We start from the raw sequence: 22,447 nt of genomic DNA, 5'->3' as shown, positions 1-22,447 counted from the left end.
GGCATAGAAAACCAAGTTAGAACTTGGCTTGAAATTTCTTCCTTGCTGGCTATCTCTCGCAAAGCCAGAAGGTGCTAAGCAGGCTGTTGGGGGAGAATTGTTATCGGCACTCTTACTTAGCTGTGGACCCTGTGCACAACAATACTGACAGACTAGATAAGATAAACCCACCAGTACAATAGTGGTTGGGGTTAGGTTTTGTGTCAACCACCAGGAAGGAATTCACAGTTAAAAGGCCTGTGGTTGGGAGGTTATGTTTCCCAATAGGGAAGTACTGCTGTTGCTGTGCTAGATGGACATGATGTTCCCATTAAGTTGCGTCCTAATAACTGTTTATATATAGAGGATAGGAGTTATTTGCTTAGGTCAGTGACATTTTTTTCCACAGTGGTCATTGGTGATTGAAGAAATACAACTGTTCAATGTACTCAAAAACAAGTGACCATTAATTTATTGTCCAGCAATAAATGAGACATCTATTAAGTCACATACAAGACTCAGTGAGTATCACAGAAAGAGGGTGGAGGAAGGGAGTTAGTGATGCTGGTTGGGTGATGACTTCTGGGCATGATATGACTGCTGCACTCTTGGACTAACCGTAGCTATGATTACTTATGCAAGACGTGTATAACATTAGTCCTGTACGGTCAATTTTCTATTTAGGGAACAAGAGATACTTGTTGATCCCACCCCTTCCTGAGGGTTTATTTATGGAAGTTGGTGGTTGATAGGGAAAGGAGACAACTCTTCTTCAGGTATAGATGTTGGCAAGGTGCTCATGACCCTGTAACGAAAAATTAATGAAATTTCTCTGGGTTGTTAAAAGAAAACAAACTTGAGACCTGGAAGTGGAGGAGTGGCTAGTTTGGAAGAGAAGGAGCATTGTTGGGAGTAGAAGGAGACAGAAGAGGATAGTAGGGCTGAATATGATCAAAGTTCATTATGCACATGCATGAAAATATAATGATTTCCATCCTCTGTAATTGACTTATGTTAATAAGAACATATCTCTAGTTCTACCTTGAAAAAAAATGCAGTTATATAGATAGCAGCAGGCTGGAATGCTGAGGTTCTCCAGAAGGTGCATTGTGCTCAAATCAGTGCCCAATATATGGTTTCTCCCATTACTCAGGCTTCACAGTTCCTGGATGGAGATGTGGAAATGGAAATGGTACCTCATCAGCATCCCCATTGAGCCACCAGCCAAACTTTTGCTTTATGACCCAAAAGCTTATGCTCTGTTGGCCTAGAAGTTTTGACCCCCGATAGTGGGGGTGCTTTGGTCAGGAGACATCCCACTGAACTGGAAGCTAAGACTACTCTCTAGCCACATTGGAAGCAACCATAGAGTTAGAAGGGGTGGTTGACCCAGACCAAATGAAATTGGACTCTTTCCCCACAATGGAGGTAAGGAAGATCATATCAAACGCAAGAGATCTGCACTGTGATTAAAGCCAATGGGAAACTACAACAACTCAAGCCAGGTAGGATGATACATAACCCAGACCCTTCAAGAGTGAAGACATTGGTCACTTATCCAATAGGTAAAGGACCAAGAATGCCTGATGTGCTTGCTGAGGGTGGAGGGACTAGGGAACGGGTGTAGAAGATAGTTATAATTCCAGCTAAGGCGATGAAATCTGTTATAGAAATGGGGATTGTTAGTGCCAAGAATGTTTCTGTACCTATTGTGTTCAGACTATGTTTGAGTAGATAGATGCATTTATTAAGCAAATATCTGTGTTTTCATTCCTTTTGTGTTCCTTTATCCAGTAATGTAATGACTGAGTTGCTATCAGTCATTAAATGTTCTTAAATTTATCTTGTCATAGTTAAGGCATAGGGCAATAAAAGACTACATTCCTCCAGGGACCTTGCCAATTTTCTGAGGAAAATACAGTGCATTTTCACTGGTAGTGAGGTAACTATATAACATTGGTCTCAAGTAAGAAACTCATTTCGAAGAAGCCCCTCCCCTAGAGTGGGTGGCCCTTTTCAGTGGTAACCACCTACATAAAGGAAGTCTTCTGGGGGAAACTCTGCTGTTTGCTGGCCTGCCTTCACTTCCTGCTGCTGTTGACAGTGTTAATCCTTGCTGAGCTGTGCATCCTCACTGACATCAGACTCCAGTGTCTCTGAGATCCAGTAGACACTGAAGATCGGTAGCTCTCCAGGAGTCTTCAAGGCACCAGGTTTGGAAGTCCTGAGGCATCTGGCTTTGTAACCTGAACAGCTTCCAGGTTCCAGCCATTGTTGGACTGGGCTGTGTGGACCCATCCAGCACACTGTAAGTCATTCTTGGAAGCCCTCTCTTAGCTACACACTCTATGTGTTCTTTTCCTTAGAGACTCCTACCTAAAGCAATCTGTTGATTTGTTGTTCCCCCCAACCCCCCAGCAATGCTGGGCACCCAGGATTTCCTCAGCTATCATTTTCTCTCTCTCGTTCCTTTCTGAATAGCTCAGTGGGGCCTCCTCTATAAAGATAAAGAGAAATGCTATCTGACCCTTGGTTTGAGAGAGTAAGTGGGTTATATTTCAACCCAGGTCCTGGGGCTCTGGGAGGCCCAACGATTCATTCCAGTTCCTCTCTGACCTTCACTTCTTGTCTGTCATATTGCCTCTTTCCCATAATCATTTACAACAAGAAATCAAATTCTGCCTTTCGTTATTCATCATATTTATCTGTTCACAATCTTTCTACTTCTTATTCTTAATGGAAGCATCAGACTTCTTAGAGAGGTCAGTTTGGTGTTTTCTGAGAGGTTATGGCCATAAAACTTCTCCTTTGCCCCACATGACTGAATGGCAAATCGGCCAGCGTTAGCCTTGAGTTTGTTTTTCAGCAGGTGATAACAGGAGATGGAGAAGTCAGAGGGAAGAAAGTCTGTTTCCCAGGCCACAGTGGAGAATGGCATGGAGAACCCAGGACTTGAGCTCATGGTAATTCAGTATGGTGGCGGCTGTGTGGCTCTGGCTGCTTTCTCAGTCTCTAGATCCCCTGACAGGACTGCATGGCTGATCTCATATTTACCTGTGCTTGTAGGAAGGCGGAAATCTTGAGCAAAGAATCACACTGGAGGAAGTGACACAGGGGCTCAGCCTGGAGGATGGCTTGGGGCATTCCTCTCTCTGGAGGTAAGGGTGCTCCGGATTCCAGCTAAGTTATCAACCAAGAACCTGGATGTGGGGGGCAGGGAAGAAAAGTGACTGAGAACAGATCCAAGCTACTCATTCTTAGATTGCTTAACTCACAAACAGGACCAGGATCACTGCATGTTACTACATAAGCATGTGTATTTTATAGAATTAACTGAATGTCAGCCCATGACTTAGACAAGACCATCAGTGTCTGCTGGGGAAAAACTAAGAAAAGAATAGCAACAGCAATAACAGTAAATGGCTAACATTGATTGAGCACTACTATGGTGAACAATGGACCTTGTACATTTTTGTAGACACAAAATTTCATCCTTTTGTTAGCAGTTTAACCATCAATAATGTAAATTCTATGGTCAGATAGATATGTATTCTATGTATCTATCTATTCATCTATCATCTATCTATCATCTATCTATCTATCTATCTATCTATCTATCTATCTATCTATTGGGACATTATTATTCTGTCACTTAGGCTGGCCTCAAAACTCTTCTGGGCTCAGCTGGGCATACAGCTGTGACTCACCACACCTAGCTTGGTACTTTGTTTCTTTAGACTTTTGGTATTGCTTCTACACATCACAGTAAAGATCAAATACTGGCTATCTTCTGTGAGGGCTGTATCAAGCAAGGATGTGGGTGTTTTGTGGAGGAAAGTCCTCTCCCAGACAACACATCTACTGAGACTCGGTAGTGGCTATGTTCTGGTTTAGATCCTTTCTCATTGTATTTGGAGTGAGATGCTTTAGAACTAGCTATTTCCAGCTCCTCATAGCTATCACCTCTGATTTAAATGTGCTGGCCTTCTCTGATAGACTTTACCCTGGCTTACTCCTTTATTGACTTCAAACACTGGTTATTAGCCTCTGTTTGTGTGTGAGACACAGTTGCCATTCTCCTTTGGATGCTTTGTAAATTTCTTTATTCTCTATGCAACAAAATCATCCAGCTCTTAAGTCAAAACCAGTTGTGTAAAAAGAATAATTCATTTGAGCTAGCATAGAATAGCTGTCAGCTGTGAGAGGGCTGTCCTCCCATACAAACACTTGGAGGTAGAGGCACAGTGCCAGTGTTCACTCACTTAGCAGTTAAACATCTCAATTCAATTTCTACTTACAGCACTGATACAACAGCTCAAACCGTACCATCATATAGGTAAGAGCTTGGTTCTGTTAGTAAGATGCTGGACCAGGCAAGATACAGAGTTCACGGACCCTTGTGTGTGCTTCTGTGAGTGCTTGTTTAGTTTAAAAGGTTGCATTTTTTTCTCTTTTTTTTTTGGAAGTATAGTCCATCATTGTTTTTTCCCTTTTCATACTCAGTTCCAAACTGTTTTTCTAGGATTCCATTGTTCATGGGTTTTGCAAACATTTAGGTGATTTCTGAAGTACTTATTGAACTTCCCAGGAAATGGTGGTTTGTGGTGAGAAGGTAAAACCCTAAGCCTGTGCTATCTATTGTCTCTTAGACTCATGCATGTCCCCTCTTTTTTGGAGTGGCTTTGCCATTGGGCATAGTTTTAAGCCAGCTTGACCATGTGAATAAGGACACAGGTGGCATATTTATTTTTTAAAAAGATTTATTTATTTATTATATATCAGTACATTGTAGCTGTATTCAGACATACCAGAAGAGGGCATCAGCTCTCATTAAGTATGGTTGTGAGCCACCATGTGGTTGCTGGGATTTGAACTCAGGACCTTTGGAAGAGCCGTCAGTGCTCTGAACCTCTGAGTCATCTCTCCAGCCCCAGGTAGCATATTTAAACTAGAATAACCAGAAGAGAGTTTACTCATAAAGAGGCCTTGTGTGCAAATAAAGTATAATGACAGGTGTGTGAAAATACCATAATAAAACCCAATACTGACCTAAAAATAGAATTAAGAAAAAACAAAAAGAATGGCTGGAGAGGTGGCTCAGTGGTTAAGTACATCAGTGCTCTTTCAGAGGACTCAGGATCAGTACCTAGAGGCCACATCCAGTGGCTTACAACTATCTGTGATCTTAACTCCATAAGCTCTGAGGCTTCCTCTGGCCTCTGCATGCACAATCCTCACCTCCACAAATATACACGTAACAATAACAAACAAAGATGGACATTTGAAAATGTTATGAAGTAGAGCTGAGTCACGGGAAGGATGGTACTTGATCTAAGGTTTGAAACAGTGAACACAATCTATTCCTAGACCAGAAGGGTATAGTGCAACAGAACCTGGTAGTATAGTCAGATCAGAATCACTCCCTGCTTAGACGTAAACTTTATGTGTTGTGAGCTCTTGTGAGGTCCCATTGGCAGAAACTCACTAGACAAGCCAAGGGGTTTGGAGCTCAGTGGTATATCCTCACAGATTGAACTCCCAGGATCTAAGCAGGGTGGAGTGAGGACCTGGAGGAGCAAATAAAAGACCTGGAACTCATGGGAAGTCTAGAGTCAAAAGTGAGAGCATTGCTTTGTGTACTTTGTGAGTGATGTTCAGACTGCAAGAGCAGCCACCTCCAGGGTTATTAGAGGATCACTGCTGTCAGGTACTGACACTGTCAACTTTCTGACTCATTACTTTTCCCCTGAGCACAGATGGTGTCAGAAGCCTTGAGATCCCAAATTTCCTACTGAAGTGATGGTTTTAGACAATCCAAGGGTGATAAGAACCGTTTTGCTCTCTTTTACTTCCCTGTATCTGAGCATGTACACCCTGTTGAGGCAAGTCAGGGTTAGACTTCCTGCAGAAGATAAGGGGAGAGAGGTGAGACTGTAGAAGGAAGGATATAGGGGCTATGGTTATAACACATTCAACTGTAAGTTAAGTGGGATAGGCACCAATAAAGAAGGAGCCCAATACTGTGTGGACCAAGACCCCAGACCATTTAGCAGTTGGTCCCGCCCGTGGCTAAGCATCATACCTTACCACCATAGTCAGACAGGTCACTTCTAGCTGGGTTCACTTTCTTTGGAGCTTCCAGGAGTGTGGGAGTGGGATATTTTTGCACACATTGCTTCAGTGTGCTAAAGACACTTAGGATGGCAAAGGCAGATAATGGGGTCAGGTGAGGCACAGCCTGGGGCAATGATGGAGAGTTTAGGTTCAGGAGCCAGGCTACTCAGTGACAAGCTCTCCTCTTGACAACCTCTGTGACTTTGGGAAAGTTAGTCAGCTTCCTGGCTTTCAGATTGCAATAGCAGCACCTCCATGGTTATTAGAGGATCAGTGTTAGCATTTGTAACTCCTTTGAGCCCAAACACATGGAAAACACTATATAAAGTAGTCTTGAGTAGTTCTTGCTTGGCATTTTCTCTCAGGCCTGTCAACCTAGTGACCCTTGAGGTTAGTGCTGTTTTCTCTCCTATCTGCCAAATATGAAGAACTGCTCAAAGTGCTAGCTCTGTGTGGTCTTAGGGTGCTATGATAGAATAGCCTCTATGAAGGACAGAATATGGAAGGCAAGCAATGTCTGTCCTTAGGATAAACACAGAACATCATCGGTTTCTGTGGTAGAAAATCACCAATGACATAGCTACTCCATGCGGAGTCAGCCTTCCTGACCTGATGCACAGGTGAAACGTCAGAGCTGGCCTTTGGGGGCCTCGTTGGAGCACTACAAACATCTGCATCTGATTAAGTTTCTCTGTTAACTAAGAACAAACTTTGCCTGGCCCATCGAGTTCAAAGAATTGCACAAACTGGATGAAGTAATGCTTGCATTTTAATTTTGGCTTCTCAGCAGGAGGATTCTTCAGCCTTTCACCAAGGCAAGAAGTTTCTTTGAAAGACATGCTGGTTTATTCAGAAAGATCCTGCTTGGTCTCTTGTGTTTAGGTGAGATCATGAGAAATCATGGAGGGGAAAGCAGGAGCATTTTCACAACTGTCAACTATGTCAAGGCTATGGCTGGGTGAAAACTAATTGTACTCATAAGTTAACCTAAAGGCTCTATGAGGTACAGATCTAACTGCCTGAAGGTAAAAATAATTTATTGCCTCAGACCCAGAAGGATAAATGAAATCCAAAGATAAGCTACAGTTCAAAACCACACTATTTGACAGGTCTAATTTTTAAGAATAAAAAAAAATCTTTTAGTTCACCTCCTTTGTAGTGCTTGGATTTGATTCAGGCCTCATGTCTGTCGTATTTATGAACGATGCCCTATACATAACTCATTTACTGCTTTATACTTAAAATCAGTGTGATACACTATTTTTGAAAGACAGAAAACCTTGTTTATTTATGCTGTCAGGGGCATATGGAGCATTGATTAGGAGTAGCTGGGATGATGAGATCACAAATTTTCCTTTGGGGTGAATCTGAGGTCCCAAGGGAAGCATCATGTGGCTTTTCCTCCTAGTGCCAGCCTCCTTACATGGCTTTACTGTAGAAAACGTTTAATCACTTGACATCTCATCATAGCTGAGGTAAAAATCAAGTTCACAAAGAGATGCCTGATTCCAGAGTCTGACAGTGGATGTGAACCACATCTAATGCAGATATTGGGGACCACAGCTAAACAGAAGGGGGTGAGACTCTCACAGGGGGAGAGAGGAATGGCTTCGTTCTGCATGGGGGCTCAGCCTTCCTGATACCCACTCTTCCCCTTCTCTTCACAGCTTATGCCGCCTACTTCCTGGCAGCTTGCATCCTGAACTTCCAGAGGGCACTGGCCTTGTTTGTCATCACCTGTCTTGTGATCTTCATCCTGGCTTGCCATTTTCTGAAAAAATTCTTTGCTAAAAAATCACTAAGATGCTTGAAGCCCTTGAAAAACACCCACCTGAAACTTTGGGCAAAGCGGTAAGTGTGTCGATCAGCTTTTGTTGCTGTTCACAAAATACCTAAGAACAATGCAAAAGCTGTCCTGGCTCCCAGTTTCAGAGGCTTAGCGTATGGTCACTTAGCCCCATAAGTGTTGGCTGCTGATAGGGTAGAAATATCATGGTGGGAAGTGAACAGGTGAAATAAACTGTTCACATCATGGAGGCCAGGAGGCAAGGACGTCAGTAGAGCAAGGGACCTGGCACAAGGTTTCCCAGTAATTGACCTCCACCACTTGGGTCTCAGCTTCTATAGCTTCCTCCGCCTCCTAACAGTCCTTTAAATTGTGAACGCATCAATGGAGTAACTCACCAATGAGGGATTTCCTTTCCCCTCCCTTTCTCTTTCTTGTCTTTTATTTTTCTTTATCATGAGACAAGGTCTCTTGTCCAGGGTGGTCTCAGAACTCTTTATGTAGCCAAGGATGTAACAAAGGATGACTCTGGACTTCTGATCCTCCTGCCTCCACCTCTTGAGTGCCAGGATTATACATGCACTGCCACACTCAGTTCATGGAATGGTGGGGATTTAAGCCAAGGCCTTGTGCATCCTAGACAAGAGATGGCTGAGCATCAAAACCATCTCTTGAATATCTTCTTTTGACAGTTCCTGAGTGGCCTCCAGGCTCTTACCTATGCAAAGGCCAGGTTGCCTCTCCCTGCCCTGAGATTTAGCCCCTTCCCCTCTAGTTCTCCGGAGCCCCTCTACCGGCTTTTGTCTTTATAGCCCCTTAGGGCAGTGGCTGTCAACCTTCCTAATGCTGTGACCTCTAAATTAAGTTCTTCATGCTGTGGTAACCCCCAACCAGAAAATGGTTTCATTGCTAACCTAATTGCAATTTTGTCACTGTTATGTATCATAATTACATGACGGTTATTGTAACATAAATATCTGATATGTATGTTATCTGATATATGACTGCCCGAAGGGGTCTTGTCCCACAGGTTGAGAAACACTCTTAGAGTCTAGGCGCAAACTTGCTCATAAACATAAATGAACTGTTTTTTCAATTCTATGTGTATGAGTGTTTTGTTTGCATGTATGCATGCATGCCAAATGCATGACTGGTAACCACTGTGTTCAAAAGAGCGCATCAGATCTCTTTGGGCTCGAGTTACAGATGGCTGGTGAACCACCGTGTGGGTGCTGGGAATTGATCCTGAGTTAACCACAAGCATAAGTATTCTCAGGTGCTCAGCCAGTTCTCCAATCCCAAATCCCAATCTTAAAATCACATTCCTTCTGCCTCCTCTTCCTAAGGTTTGCAACACATGACTGACTCCTTATTTATCTTGGTAGGCTAGGGATTGAACCCAGGGTCTTGTACCTTCTAGGCGATGCTCTGCTAAGCTATATCTGCAGCCTCTAGTCTATGTAGTAAAGGCTGTATGTCCGTGGATGGTGTATTTGATCCCAGCCTTTGGAGTGGTTAAAAAAGGAGTAGCAATCCACAGGGGACCAGCTCATCATTTTCTTCTGTTTTCAGTATTTGGATTAGTCACTGGAAGCACCTTCATCCTTCATGGATGAGTCTGTACACCACATTTTATTGATATGTCTGTATGAGAAAGGAGAAGTTATGTGGTTTGTATCCTCAGATCAGACACTTATTTATGTAAATTGGGAGGGGGCAGCAGAAGCTAGGGAGCTACCAGATGATTGTCAAGGTCCATCTCTGACTAATGAGGAATAAGCTCTTGTGTTATCTCAGGGATTCTCCAACTAGGGGCTTCTCTGCTGTTCATCACCTGAGTTGGTGACAGAGTGTTGTTATTCCTCCTCCAGGGTGTTCATAGGACTCTCTGTTGTTGGTCTCATCCTCTGGCTGGCTCTTGACACAGCTCAAAGGCCAGAGCAGCTGATCTCCTTTGCAGGAATCTGTATGTTCATCCTCATCCTCTTTGCCTGCTCCAAACACCACAGCGCGGTGAGTTTGGGGGAGGGTTTAGGTTGGGCATAGAAACACACAGCAAGGGCTATGTAGAGATTGTAAAGTGCCCATGCCAGGTACTCATGATAAAAACAGAGATAACCAATATTTTCTGGAATCTTCCTCTGACAGGTTTATTTCTATGCAAGTTTGAAAGCTTTTAGAGACATTTGGTCTGTTAATTGTTACTGTGGTATATATGAATCTAGTCAGCATTAAAGAAAAATAAAATCAAATAGAAAGAAAGGAAGGAAGAAAGGAAGAAAGAAAAAGAAAGAAAGAAAGGAAGGAAGGGAGGAAGGGAGGGAGGAAGGAAGAAAACATATCATTGCAGAGAATCATATAGCATTGTGCAGGAATGATGTTTGCAGACTCTATTTGCATGTATGTGTCTTTACTGTAATGTAACTTATTTTAAAAATCAGTATGGACATATTTGCCTATGCACAATATCAGCATACTTTTTCTATGCTATTTTTGTGGTGGAATTCCATGGCTGAGAGCGACTTGGAGAGGAAAGGGTTTTATTTGTCTTATGTTTTCCCATCACTGTTCATCATCGGAGGAAGTCAGAACAGGAACTCAAACAGGGCAGATGCAATGGAGGGGTGCTGCTGACTGTCTTGCTCAACACGGCTTGATCACGTGCTTTCTCATAGAACCCAGGACCACCAGCCCAGGGGTGGCATCACTCACAATAGACTGGGCCCTTTTCCATCTAATTAAGAATGCCATACAGTCTTGTTTCCAAACCAATCTTATGGAGGCATTTCTCAATTGAGATTACTTCTCCTTAGATGACTTTAGTTTGTGTCAAGTTGACATAAAACTAGCCAGCACAGCTATGTTGTCTGAGACTGTTACCACCCTCACTTAGCCCCACTCCCAGCACATGGTTGAATTAGGCAATGGCTGAGCAAGGTTTGTAACTCATGCTGGAATATTTTCTTTTTGGTTCCAGGTGTGCTGGAGGACAGTGTTTTGGGGCCTGGGCCTTCAGTTCATCTTTGGGATTTTAGTCATCAGAACTGAACCTGGATTTAATGCATTTCAATGGCTGGGAGATCAGATCCAGGTACAGGGAGTTGAATGTCAGAGTTTTTCTTTACCAGGAACCCAGAGATGGTTGATTTGAGGGAAGCAGGGGGCTTTGGAACTACACCTTAATGATGGTATGGGAGAATCTGGTCAGGTAAAGAGAGAGAGAGTAATGGGGTTCAGGTGAGAATACGGAATCCATTTGGGTAGAGAGAATAGTGGGGTTCAGGTAGTATACAGAATGTGGTCGGATAAAGAAAGAGTGGGAGTAATGGGGTTCAGGTGAGAATGTAAGTGTAGAGAAGTGATTTGCTGAGTCTCTCATTTCATGGCCAACTTTTGGGACACGGCACACAGGTGGTCACACCTGAGTCAGATCCCATCTTCCTCTGTGGCCCACCTGTCCTAACTCTCCTCGCTTTTCTTCCCACTTCAGATTTTCCTGGCTTATACTGTGGAAGGATCCAGTTTTGTTTTTGGTGATACACTGGTCCAAAATGTTTTTGCTTTTCAGGTACTACCTGTTTTGTGGGCAGGGATGACAATGTCAGTCAAGGACAGGGGAATAGAGATGGGGACCATGTGTGTGTTCACGAGACCAGAAAGCATTTACCAACTTGATCCCGGAGAGGAGTCTGCTCTTTCCCCATGATCCTTACCATTATGAAATTGGTTTAAAGTCGGGTGTGGGGAAAGACTTGGGAAATATTCTGTGTTTAATGCTAATAGGTTGATAGGCTGCAGTGCATTCTGAGTTTATCCCTAAACTACACTGCATCCAATTCCCTGGGCATTCCCAGAGCTCTGTTTAGAAGCCTGCAAGACCTAGCTCATGACACACTGAGCACACACAGTACAATCTCTCACACGCTGCCTCCGTTCTTGTTGCAGTCTCTGCCAATCATCATTTTCTTTGGATGCGTGATGTCTATTCTTTACTACCTGGGCCTTGTGCAGTGGGTGATTCAGAAGGTGAGGCATTTGGTTTCCACAAAAGGACCTTCAGCTTGAAATTTTCAGGGGGATGAATGAGTTTTTACTTACATGTTGGGGAAGAAAGTAAATACATAGGATATGGAGAATCAGAACCAATTTGAAAAGGCAATCTCTCTGAAGCATCCTGGTATCAAAGGATCACCCAGGCCTGAGATAGGCTGGAGGCAGAACATGGTAAGAAGCTCTTTCATACTGGGTTGAATTTGCTTGTGCTAGAAGCCCCAAGGCCTGAGCTCTGGCTAATATGTTTGCAATTTGTTCTGTTACTTTGGGCCACACTATTTCTCCAGGCTTCAGTTTCTTTAACACTAAGTGGAATAGCAGGGAGGGATTTTGTTGGACACTATCCAAGACTCCTGCTAATGTTGAAGATTTATGTGTCTGGTTTCTTGTAGGTTGCTTGGTTCCTGCAAATTACCATGGGTACCACTGCTGCAGAGACCCTGGCCGTGGCAGGAAACATCTTTGTGGGGATGGTAAGTACCCTGGAGCCTTCTGTTTTTCTAATCTCTCAAGAACTGAGAGTTTGGCAGAGAACAAATTTGGAAAGAGGATTTTCTCTCTCCTGTCCCTCCCAACCTCCTTCCTTCCTGTTTTTCTAAGACAGGGTCTCATGTAGTCCAGGCTGACCTCATACTCACTATGTAGTTGAGGTTGAACTTGAATTCTTTATTTTCCTGCTTCCCCCATCTCAAGTGCTGAACATATACGTATGTGTCATCACATGGCTTGAAAAGCTCATTTTTCTTATGGAAAGCAGATAAATGGAGACCACGGGGCAGTCAGTCTTTAGGAAAGAATCCTCAGAGCGTCAAGGAGAACTCGATGCCTAATGCACAGTCCAGACACACTATCCAGCTTCTTATATAGGGGAATGTCCTAGTCTAAGCCTTATCCCCCTCAGGAGTTGGGAAGGATAGTTGGCTACCTCTGGTTTCTTGCTGTGATTCACCGTGATTTTTCTGAGGTCTCTGAGGAGGCAATGGCTTGTCTTGCTCACGACTATCAGGACTGTTCTTCACACAGCATCTTTCTCAGTGCATCCATCTGCGTGGAAGAGCATGTGTTTGTGTGGAATAGATGTCTTTCTCTTTTGCTCTGATCAAATACCTTGAATAAAAGGTGTATTAAGAGAAAAAGGATTCATTTTGACTCACAGCTTGAGAGTACAGCCATCCTGTTGGGAAGAGCTTAGTGACAGGAGCTTAAGGCCACTGATGCTTGTGCCCAGCACCTAGGACCCAAGCCTAGGAAATGTCCTAACCACTTTTAGAATGGGTCTTTCTGCTTTAATCTAATTAAAATAATCTCTCACAGGCTGACCTATCAAGATAACCGCTCACAGGCATCCCTAGAGTCATTTTTAGGAGATTCTATCAATTACTGATAATCAACATTAACCATTTCAGTGTTAAATCTATGCCATTGACTGGTCAAATCAACATTAGTAGTTGTTCAAATGAGTAAGACATTAACAATTGGGGTCTTTTTCTCTCAAAGCCTTGGGCTGTTTATCTGCTTTTGATCTGTTTTCAGAGTACTTTTGTATTCTTTTATCATGACCTTACATTTTGCTAAAATTATCTATAATCAGTTGAACTTTTCCAGCTAGACCTAATCATCTAAGAGCAGGAGCCTTGCCTTAATACTCTACTAAGCTAATCCATCGTTTTGCTGACACTCATTAAAGGATACATGACCTCATAGATTAAGGCTAGGTCATTTCCTCCTTGAATCTTCCTAATTAATAAAAAATTACAGACATTTCAAATTATATTTTGTTTAATGACTCTCTCTTCCTCTCTCATCTCTCTTCTCTTCTCTTCTCTTCTCTTCTCTTCTCTTCTCTTCTCTTCTCTTCTCTTCTCTTCTCTTCTCTTCTCTTCCTCTCTCTCTCTCTCTCTCTCTCTCTCTCTCTCTCTCTCTCTCTCTCTCTCTCTCTCTCTCTTTCTGTATGTGTATAAGTAGTCATGTATCATGGCTCTCATATGGAGGTCAGAGGATAACTTGTGGATGCTGGGTTTTTCTTTGCTTCTATCTACCGGTGTGAGTTCTAGATATTGATATCAGGTCTCCAGGCTGAACTTTGTTGCTGGCTTGACATTATTTTCTTATTATTTCATACAGCATTAGCTTAGATAAGCTATTTTCAGTTCCTTTAATACATGTTCTGTAGACATCTAGTGTGTGGTCAGCAATGGAACTGTACTCTATAATTTACTCACTAAGCTCATGGACTTAGACACCACAAACAAAGTAAATGACACCAGTTGTCTACAGTATTCTATAATATGCTAGAGGAAGATGTGAAAACAGGCCCTCATGGAGATGGTTGGGCAGGTTTTTGTCCACTGACTGGAAGGGCATGTATCTGATAGGTCCATTCTCTGTCTGGGATAAGCACTTTGACTTGGGGAGTGATACCTTCTTGGTGTGTGACTATTTTTCTTTGTTTTTAGACAGAGGCGCCTCTGCTCATCCGTCCCTACCTTGCAGACATGACCATCTCTGAAATCCATGCAGTCATGACTGGAGGCTTTGCTACCATAGCAGGCACAGTGTTGGGAGCCTTCATATCCTTTGGGGTGAGGCACAGTCAACATAATTGCTCATGGTGCACTCATGTTGAGCCCCACAGTGGTGCTAATCCCATCTGGCTTTACAGATTGACGCATCATCCTTGATTTCTGCCTCAGTGATGGCTGCCCCTTGTGCACTTGCCTTATCCAAACTGGTATATCCAGAAGTCGAAGAGTCCAAGTTCAAGAGCAAGGAGGGACTGAAGCTGCCTCGAGGGTGAGCTGGGGACAGTTCAGGAGATGGTAAGCTGGGCTACAGGAAGAAGCTCAGGGTGCTAGAGACTTCCAGCTTCCCCAAAGGAAGAAGGTCTGTCACTCCATGTCCCCTTTTGCTATCCCTGCTTCCAGCTAATCATTTTCAGTTTTTGTTTTGTTTGGACTAAAGCTTCCCACCTGGCATTAGTGGGATATTATACAAATATTCTATGTCCTTGGCATCAAACTTTCATGCAATAATATCTGAATCACTTCAGAGTAATCTCCACTGTTATAATTACTAATGGTTCCCAGCACCCCTCACAATGGCTGGCTACCCATTTCTTCCATTTTAGGGTCTATAGAGCTTCTCCTCTCTGAGGAGCTGAGATTACTGTAGATAGCATATTCTTTCTCTGTGCCCAATAACCACAGGGAAGAGAGGAACATCCTGGAAGCTGCAAGCAATGGAGCCACAGATGCCATAAGCCTTGTTGCTAATGTGGCAGCCAACCTGATTGCCTTTCTGGCTGTATTGGCCTTCATCAATGCTACCCTCTCCTGGCTGGGGGAAATGGTGGATATCCATGGACTCAGTTTCCAGGTAAAGGCTTATCTGTGTTGGGCATATTTTCCTGACCCTCAGTAAGCTGAAAGCCCGAGGAGGAGAAGAGGGTAGAGGAAGGAGAGGCGGCTAAGCGTCTGGAGTGGCTCCTGGTGCCTGACTTCTGTTGTCTACTCTTCCTTTCCCTTCTTTCTTAGGTCATCTGCTCCTATGTCCTAAGGCCCATGGTTTTCATGATGGGTGTACAGTGGGCAGACTGCCCACTGGTGGCTGAGATAGTGGGAGTCAAATTCTTCATAAATGAATTTGTGGCCTACCAACAACTGTCTCAGTACAAGAACAAACGTCTCTCTGGAGTAGAAGAGTGGATCAATGGCGAGAAACAGTGGATTTCTGTAAGTGACAATCCAGCGAATTACAGAGCGAGAGGTTTGGGCCAGGCATATCTAAGGGTGCCACACAAACATTGTGGGCTTGCAAATGTTTCTCAGTGTCCCAGCCTAAGCATGAGACAAGCAGAAGCACGTTTGTCAGGACCCAAGCTTCTGTTCCAGGTCTCTGTGTTAGTTCTCTCCTGAATTCTGACCCAACTTTGATCTATGAGATAATTGTTGCTTCCTGACACTAGGACAGTCCAAAGAACATATCTTCTCCTAGATGTCCTGATGACCCTTTATCTACACATTCAAACCTCTATGAAACAATCTTTCTTGCTGCTCTCTTAGCATCTCTAGGTCATTTTCTCTGTATCTTTAATAAGAACCCAGCTGGACAAGGAGTCTGGTGGTATTACCATATCATCACAGTGGTTGTAAGTCAGGGGCTGGTTGTTTTCTGAGTATCTTTTGTGCATTCTTTAGAATACTGTAAGAAAGATTTGGTGTGCCTTGGAACTTCTAATATGGTTCTGAGACACACAAGGACTAAATTTATCTACTTGTTTTCTCCCCTCTAGGTGAAAGCTGAAATCATTACAACATTTTCCCTCTGTGGATTTGCCAATCTTAGTTCCATAGGAATCACACTGGGAGGCTTGAGTGAGTTGTTCAATTTCCCCAGGTTCTCAACGTGCCAGGCAGATCCAGCCTTTGCTCACTGCACAGCTGAGGCTAGATAGAGAATCTGGAACGAAGTGGACCTCGCAGGCCACATGTAGCTCAGAGCTAATGCAGTCAGCTCACTATGGTATATCCTTTACAAGCAATGCTTCATCTGCCTGCTCTCCTTTCTGCCAAGGCACAAACAGGTTTTATTTTTAGTTTCATTATAAGGAAGAAGTTATGAACATTATATTTCTATCTTGCTGTTCAACTGCCAAAAGTTCTTTCTGAAATTAATCTTCCCAACAGTTTTTTCTTTTATAAGAGTGATATTTGCACAGGAATTTTAAAAAGATAAATGAAAACAGGAGACAAAGCAGATAAGTGGAGTCAGTGAGCATCACACCTTGTTGGGCAAAAGCTGAGAGTCCTGGAGTACAGAGGAGTAGTTAGTACATGAAGCAGAGGTATTCAGGGTGCTGACTGTGGGTGATGGTTGCACGAATACCAGGAGAGGGGTGGTGGTCTTGGTGGGCTGTGTTTGTGTTGGGTATCTGTGGATGTGTTTGTGTGTCTCTCTGTGTGTATGTGTGCTTCAGTATCCTGAGCTGAGCACTTGGAAGAACCACGTTACAAATGTATCTAAAAAGAAATATAATATGAAAAGAGTGTGTTAAAATGCCGTGTATAACAATCATACTCTGGGGTAGATTCACTAAATTTATGTCACTGATAGCTAATGAAGCAGGTGAAACAGTTTCCTTTTCGTTTATCTTTTTCCTCTCTGCAAAGCACTCATGCACACTGCTGTATGTCTGTCACGTGATAGTTGTGACTCTGGGCTGAGGTGAGATGGATGCTGTCCTCTTCAGTCCTGTGGCTCAAATTCTACATGTAATTCCACTCTGGACTTAATGGTGTAGATCTCAGCTGGCTGACATAGGCATCTGTGCCTGCTTGAGCAGCTCAGAGCCCTGCTTGATTCAGATTCATCTTGAATGGGTTCCAGAACCACTGAGGTGAGGGTCAGATATACAATCCTTGATCCAGGAGTAGTCTGAGTTATGTGTCAAGACTAATGTATGTATGTATGTACCTCTTAAGGAAGCTTTAGCAGGTTTAGGTGGTTGGTCAAAGAACACTAGTCTTCTGACCTGGTTTTTCTTTTTTTTAATTCTTCTAATGGGGACTGATGGGCTACACCTCCTTGCTGTGTGAGGAAGACATCAATTGCTTTCTTTGTTGTCTACAGCATCCATGATACCCCAGAGGAAGAGTGACTTGTGCAAGATAGTGGTCAGGGCCCTCTTCACAGGTGCCTGTGTTTCCTTTATCAGTGCCTGCATGGCAGGTAGGTGCCTAAGCATCATCTCTGGCAGAGACTACAGGATCTCTCTCAGAATGTTTATTTAACTAACCATCCACCCCACAGACACCTAGTCTATGGCGTTACCAACTCCCATCCAAGCAATACAGAACTTTGGACTGCATGTGTCAAATCTGTCTCTTTAAATAACTATTATCTTCTCCATGCAGGAATCCTCTATGTTCCCAGAGGCGCTGAAACTGACTGTGTCTCATTCCTAAACACAAATTTCACCAATAGAACATATGAGACATATGTGTGCTGCAGAGAGCTTTTCCAGAGGTAGGCAACCACCAGGGTTCCTGCTCCCCCCTAGCATATCCTCTTATAATAAGGGAACTTCTGGATGTTGGGAGATGGAGGTCTTGAGTACAGGGTCGTGAAAGCTGTGTGGAGTGTATGAGACACAACATGGATGCTTGTGATTGATAATCTGGACTCTTTTCTCTTAGTAGTTTTTATCTTCATTATTAGTCCTACTGTGTATGGCAGGTTCCATTTATTAGTGTTGTGTAGCAGAAGGGAAAGAAGTTTGGTCTCTTGGTTAAGAAGTTCCTGTGTTTATTGTGACTGAAATGTATGTGGTCGACATGTGATGATTTTACAGTTGTATAAAACTCAGATTTTTTTTTCCAGATAGAAATAAAGCAGACCAGGAGAAGACAGATTTTAAATTGAAAAGATAACCTTGAGTTCAGATAGTGTGAAGGTTACCTTGTTTACTATGTTCTAGAATATGAAAGGAACCTATCACTGAGCCCAAGGAATCAGTTTTGGGACACATAGAAGAAATGAGGAAGTAGAATATTTGCTGTTGTAAAAGCCAAAAAGGTGCATGCTGGTAGTGGCCTGCAGGTGAGTGGGGAGAGCTCTAGGAAGCTGGACTGAACTGTTATAGAAAGGCCTTGCATGAGCACCTCGAGGAGTCCAATTTTGACCTGCAGGATTCTGGACCTCAGCATGGTCAGCTGTGCTTTACAGAAGGGTGATAACAAGGAGAGCAAAAGCATCAGTGTAACAGTCTTAGCAAGAGAGTGAGACACTGACCAGATACAGGCACCACACAAGGGAGAGTCGATAGGACTGACCCTCAACTGCATAGGAGAAAGGCCCAGGGTGAAGAGGAGAAATAATGGTCTTTTCTGACTTGGGTCTGTGTGTCCATCACAAGGAGGAACAAGAAATAGGAGTGAAGGCTAAAGGCATGGCCTCTTCCGGTTCTGGATATGTTAATTTGGAGGTACCTGAGTGACTAGCATATAAAGTGAGTCACAAGTCAACTGGAGTCTGAGGCTCTGGAGAGAGGTCAGAGCTGGAGCCCGATTAGGAGGTGAAGTGTATGTCCTTGATGCGTCCCTGTTCTTAATCAGATGTTAGTTGTAGAACAGGTTAAGAAACAAAGTAAAAGTAAGCGAATTGCAAATTTCATTTATTGTTAAAGCAGAATTTATAAAGTGGCTAGATTGTTTGTCTGGTAGAGTTCTAATGTGTATATTCTCAGTGGATTTTCTAAAGACATACTCAAAGAATCATTGGCATTTAGAAACCCAAAGAAATGTTTTCAGGGGCTGAAAATATCATATAAATCCACTCACAAGTCAGCTAGAGTTTGGCTCAAGTAGTTGTTCAGATGCAGCTCTTGCAGGGGGACTAACAGGCTGCTGTCTGGGACGGCCTGAGTTCTATTTCCCCAAGCACACGGGACTTCCAACCACCTCCATCTCTAGTTCCCATGCTTAAGTCCTCTGCAGGCACCTGCCCTCACATGCACACACCCACACCTGCACATGGACATAGAATCTGAGAAAAATAATAGCTGGATCTGTCTTTCTTTCTGTCTGTCTGTTCATATGTCTATAAAAAATTGGATATTAACTTGAGAGTAGAGGATATTATGGGAGGGATTTGAGGGAGGATAAATGGGAGGGGCTGGAGGGAGGAAAATGATGGAGAGAAGTGACATAATTCTGTTTCAGTTTGAATAAAATGAAAATCAAAAAATCGAGAAAAATAGAAATAACTTTGTCTAATTAATTTGTAGCAATGAAGTACAAACAGTATTTCTTTCTCAAGAAGAAAGTGACCCTAGTTATCAGCTTTTTTTTTTTATTAAATTAAATTCTGGATCATGTATAAGGTCTAATTTTTTCTCAACTGTTTGGAAATGCCAGACATTTGTAACTGATCTGAGGTTAGGAGCTGGGCACTGGGCAGACAATGGTCAGGGTTCCGTTCTAGCATCGACTAAAGCGTGAGGAGCCAAGCTCGTTCAGTTGGATGTCATGTCCTGGTTATGACAACAGATCTACGCACAGTAGGTTTGTTCTCAGTTACTTGGAAAACTTGTCGATTATGCTGCTTTGTTTGTGTCTGACCCGTGTGTATCTGGTTTTATCATTTCAGTACTTCGCTGAACAGCACCAACATGCCTTCTTTCTCAGGCCCCTGGCAAGACAACGTGTCCAGTCTCAGGAATCTTGCTAGCTGCTGTGACCTCTATACCAGCACTGTGTGTGCATGAGGCTGGTGGGCCGCTGCAAGACAGTTCTCATAGAACAGATTCATATTACCAAATACATTTTCATGTACTTCCTATTCTCTGAGAACCCCACTAAACTCCACAAAGACATGAAATTCATTATAGACCCTCTTGTGCCAAAGTATGGTGGGAATGTAGCTGAGGGGAAAATATGTATGCTGAGGGCTAAGATCCAGGTTCAACCCCGGGCCAGGCCTAGAGTGGGGAGAGTGGGGAAATCAAAGTAGATGCTTAGTTTTAACTTGGGAATGGTGGTCTCTTACCTGTAGGTTCACAGCTAAGGGGATTACCCTAGATTCAAGTCAAGCCTGGCCCAAACATGACATGTCCTCATGCAGGGGTGGAGGTGAGGGGTAATATTTTTAAAGTTATATTGGAAACGTGTGAATTTAAAGACACACATTCTTTTTGTATTGCCAAAGACTTATAAAAACAAGAGCTTCTTTTATTTTCATAAAGAAATAAAAATGATTCTTGTAATAAAGTGTTTTTTGTTTTGTTTTGTTTTTGTTGTTGTTTTCTTCAAGACAAAGTTTCTCTGTGTAGCCCTGGCTGTCCTGGAACTCACTCTGTAGACCAGGCTGGTCTCGAACTCAGAAATCTGCCTGCCTCTGCCTCCCAAGTGCTGGGATTAAAGGCATGCGCCACCACTGCTGGGCAATAAAGCTTTTTTTTTTTTTTTAAAGTAAGCATTTTTAAAAATTGTGTGTGTGTCTGTGTGTCTGTGGGGGTGTGCGTGTGAGTACAGGTGCCAGAGGAGCCCTGATGTGGGGGTCACCTGGACCTGGAAGTACAGGTGGTCCTGAGACAACCAACATGCATGTTGGAGACTGCACTCCTGTCTGCTGCGGGAACAGTACACACGTAACCACTGAACCATCTTGTAAGCCCCAGTACATACAATCCTAAGGGATATCCATAAGTTACCAGGCTCTGATTTTGATTTGGTATTCTCATTCAGTGCCAGTTACCTGCACTTCAGGTTTATCTAGAATCCTTTAAATAGTTTTGTACCATCCATAAAATTACCCTATAAAAAGCTGGCCAGATAGCCTGAGTTAGACCTCAGGAGGATTTCTCTCAACAGAAATGGGTAAGGGGCACTCACACCAGGGCTACTTAACTCTGTCACTCCCGCACCCTCACTACAGCACTCACACCAGGGCTACTTAACTGTCTCTCCAGCACCTCACTATTCTTGGCTTCAGCTCCTCAGTAAGGGGCCAAGTGTGGGTGACGTATGCCTTGAATCTCTGTGAGTTTGAGGTCAGATTGGTCCACAGGGTGAGCTTCGGGACAGCCTGGGCTACAGAGAGAGACCTTGTCTTGTTCAACAAACCAGAAGGAAAAAGAAAATAAAAATGCAAGAGACTCTGCTGGATTTATGGTCTGGTGCGGGTGCCATGCTAAGGAACCCAGGAGCTGTCCAGTGGAGGGGGTGGCAGAGGTAGTGCCATAGACAGCAGTGCTTCCACGGAGTTACCCAGAGCAGCCAGGGATCACAGAGAGGCTGGGTGTCCAATATACCTTGGCATGATTGGGTCATCATCAATAGGCTAGAGAGCATGGAGGACACTAAGACAGCTAATCCTTTGTTATACTCTCTGTGTGGATTTTGGGGATCGAATCCAGGGGTTCAGCAAGCACTTTACTGATTAAGCCATCTCTTTAGCCCAAGAGTATCTTTAAAATTAATTAATTTATTTTACTCTCTCTCTCTCCCTCTCCCTCCCCCCCCCTCTCTCTGTGTTGTGTGTATGTGCCTGTGTCTGTATGTCTGTCTTTCTGTCCAAGTATGCAGGCATGAATCAGCAATCAGAGGCTTGCTGTTTCAGAAATCAGGTCTGTACTGCCACCTTTTGGATTCTGGAGATTGGTCTCAGGTCTTAAACCTGTGTGCTAGCACCTACACCTATTAGTCCATGTTGTCAACCCACGATTGTCTTTCTCATCACTGTACACTGTCTTGTGCTACCTACTCATGAGCGTGATCATTCAGTCACCATACACAACTACTGAGTGTCCTTCCTGGTAAAAATCTATACCTTCCTGGTAAGTGACCCTCCAATGTCCCTACCCTCTCAAGTGAAAAGAACTATAGCTTCATAGAAGGCTTGCTGTGGAAAATGCGGTATCTCCTCTCTAGCATCATCACTGTGACACAGAGATGCATAGCGAGTATTTGCTCTCTTTTCTCCTGCCTTCATTTTATTCCATATTTCCTGACCTAATTT

The 22,447-nt window shown here is 43.4% G+C and overlaps 1 protein-coding gene across 2 annotated transcripts; it reads left to right on the top strand.

Moving 5' to 3' along the window:
• Positions 1 to 2,000: 2,000 nt before the first annotated feature.
• Positions 2,001 to 20,629, top strand: LOC147005826 (sodium/nucleoside cotransporter 2). Of its 2 annotated transcripts, none has more exons than XM_085829322.1 (18): positions 2,001 to 2,287; positions 2,849 to 2,942; positions 3,046 to 3,137; positions 6,881 to 6,975; positions 7,761 to 7,944; positions 9,751 to 9,892; positions 10,857 to 10,970; positions 11,370 to 11,447; positions 11,825 to 11,905; positions 12,325 to 12,405; positions 14,389 to 14,514; positions 14,595 to 14,725; positions 15,139 to 15,307; positions 15,466 to 15,663; positions 16,224 to 16,305; positions 17,561 to 17,659; positions 17,845 to 17,956; positions 20,078 to 20,629. In XM_085829322.1, exons 2-18 carry the CDS (start codon positions 2,862 to 2,864, stop codon positions 20,193 to 20,195), a joined length of 1,983 nt encoding a protein of 660 aa, XP_085685448.1. In that variant the 5' UTR covers positions 2,001 to 2,287; positions 2,849 to 2,861; the 3' UTR covers positions 20,196 to 20,629. The 2 variants fall into 2 exon arrangements, with proteins under 2 accessions (XP_085685448.1, XP_085685450.1); XM_085829324.1 differs by having other exon boundaries at positions 2,846 to 2,942.
• The last annotated feature ends 1,818 nt before the right edge of the window (positions 20,630 to 22,447 follow it).

This window comes from Mus caroli, unplaced genomic scaffold (genome assembly GCF_978045245.1).
Source record: "Mus caroli unplaced genomic scaffold, Mus_caroli_1 scaffold_2, whole genome shotgun sequence".
Taxonomy (NCBI): Eukaryota; Metazoa; Chordata; class Mammalia; order Rodentia; family Muridae; genus Mus; species Mus caroli.
The sequence above is the reverse complement of the archived record's forward strand: the minus strand, read 5'-3'. Positions and strand labels throughout refer to the sequence as shown.

Bases quoted from the DNA above. Each gene is read 5' to 3' on its own strand.
- LOC147005826 (XM_085829322.1), top strand. From the start codon at position 2,862: ATGGAGAAGTCAGAGGGAAGAAAGTCTGTTTCCCAGGCCACAGTGGAG. The intron at 9,893-10,856 runs GTGAGTTTGGGG...TTTTGGTTCCAG, and splicing joins GCTCCAAACACCACAGCGCG to GTGTGCTGGAGGACAGTGTT. The intron at 10,971-11,369 runs GTACAGGGAGTT...TTCCCACTTCAG, and splicing joins GGCTGGGAGATCAGATCCAG to ATTTTCCTGGCTTATACTGT.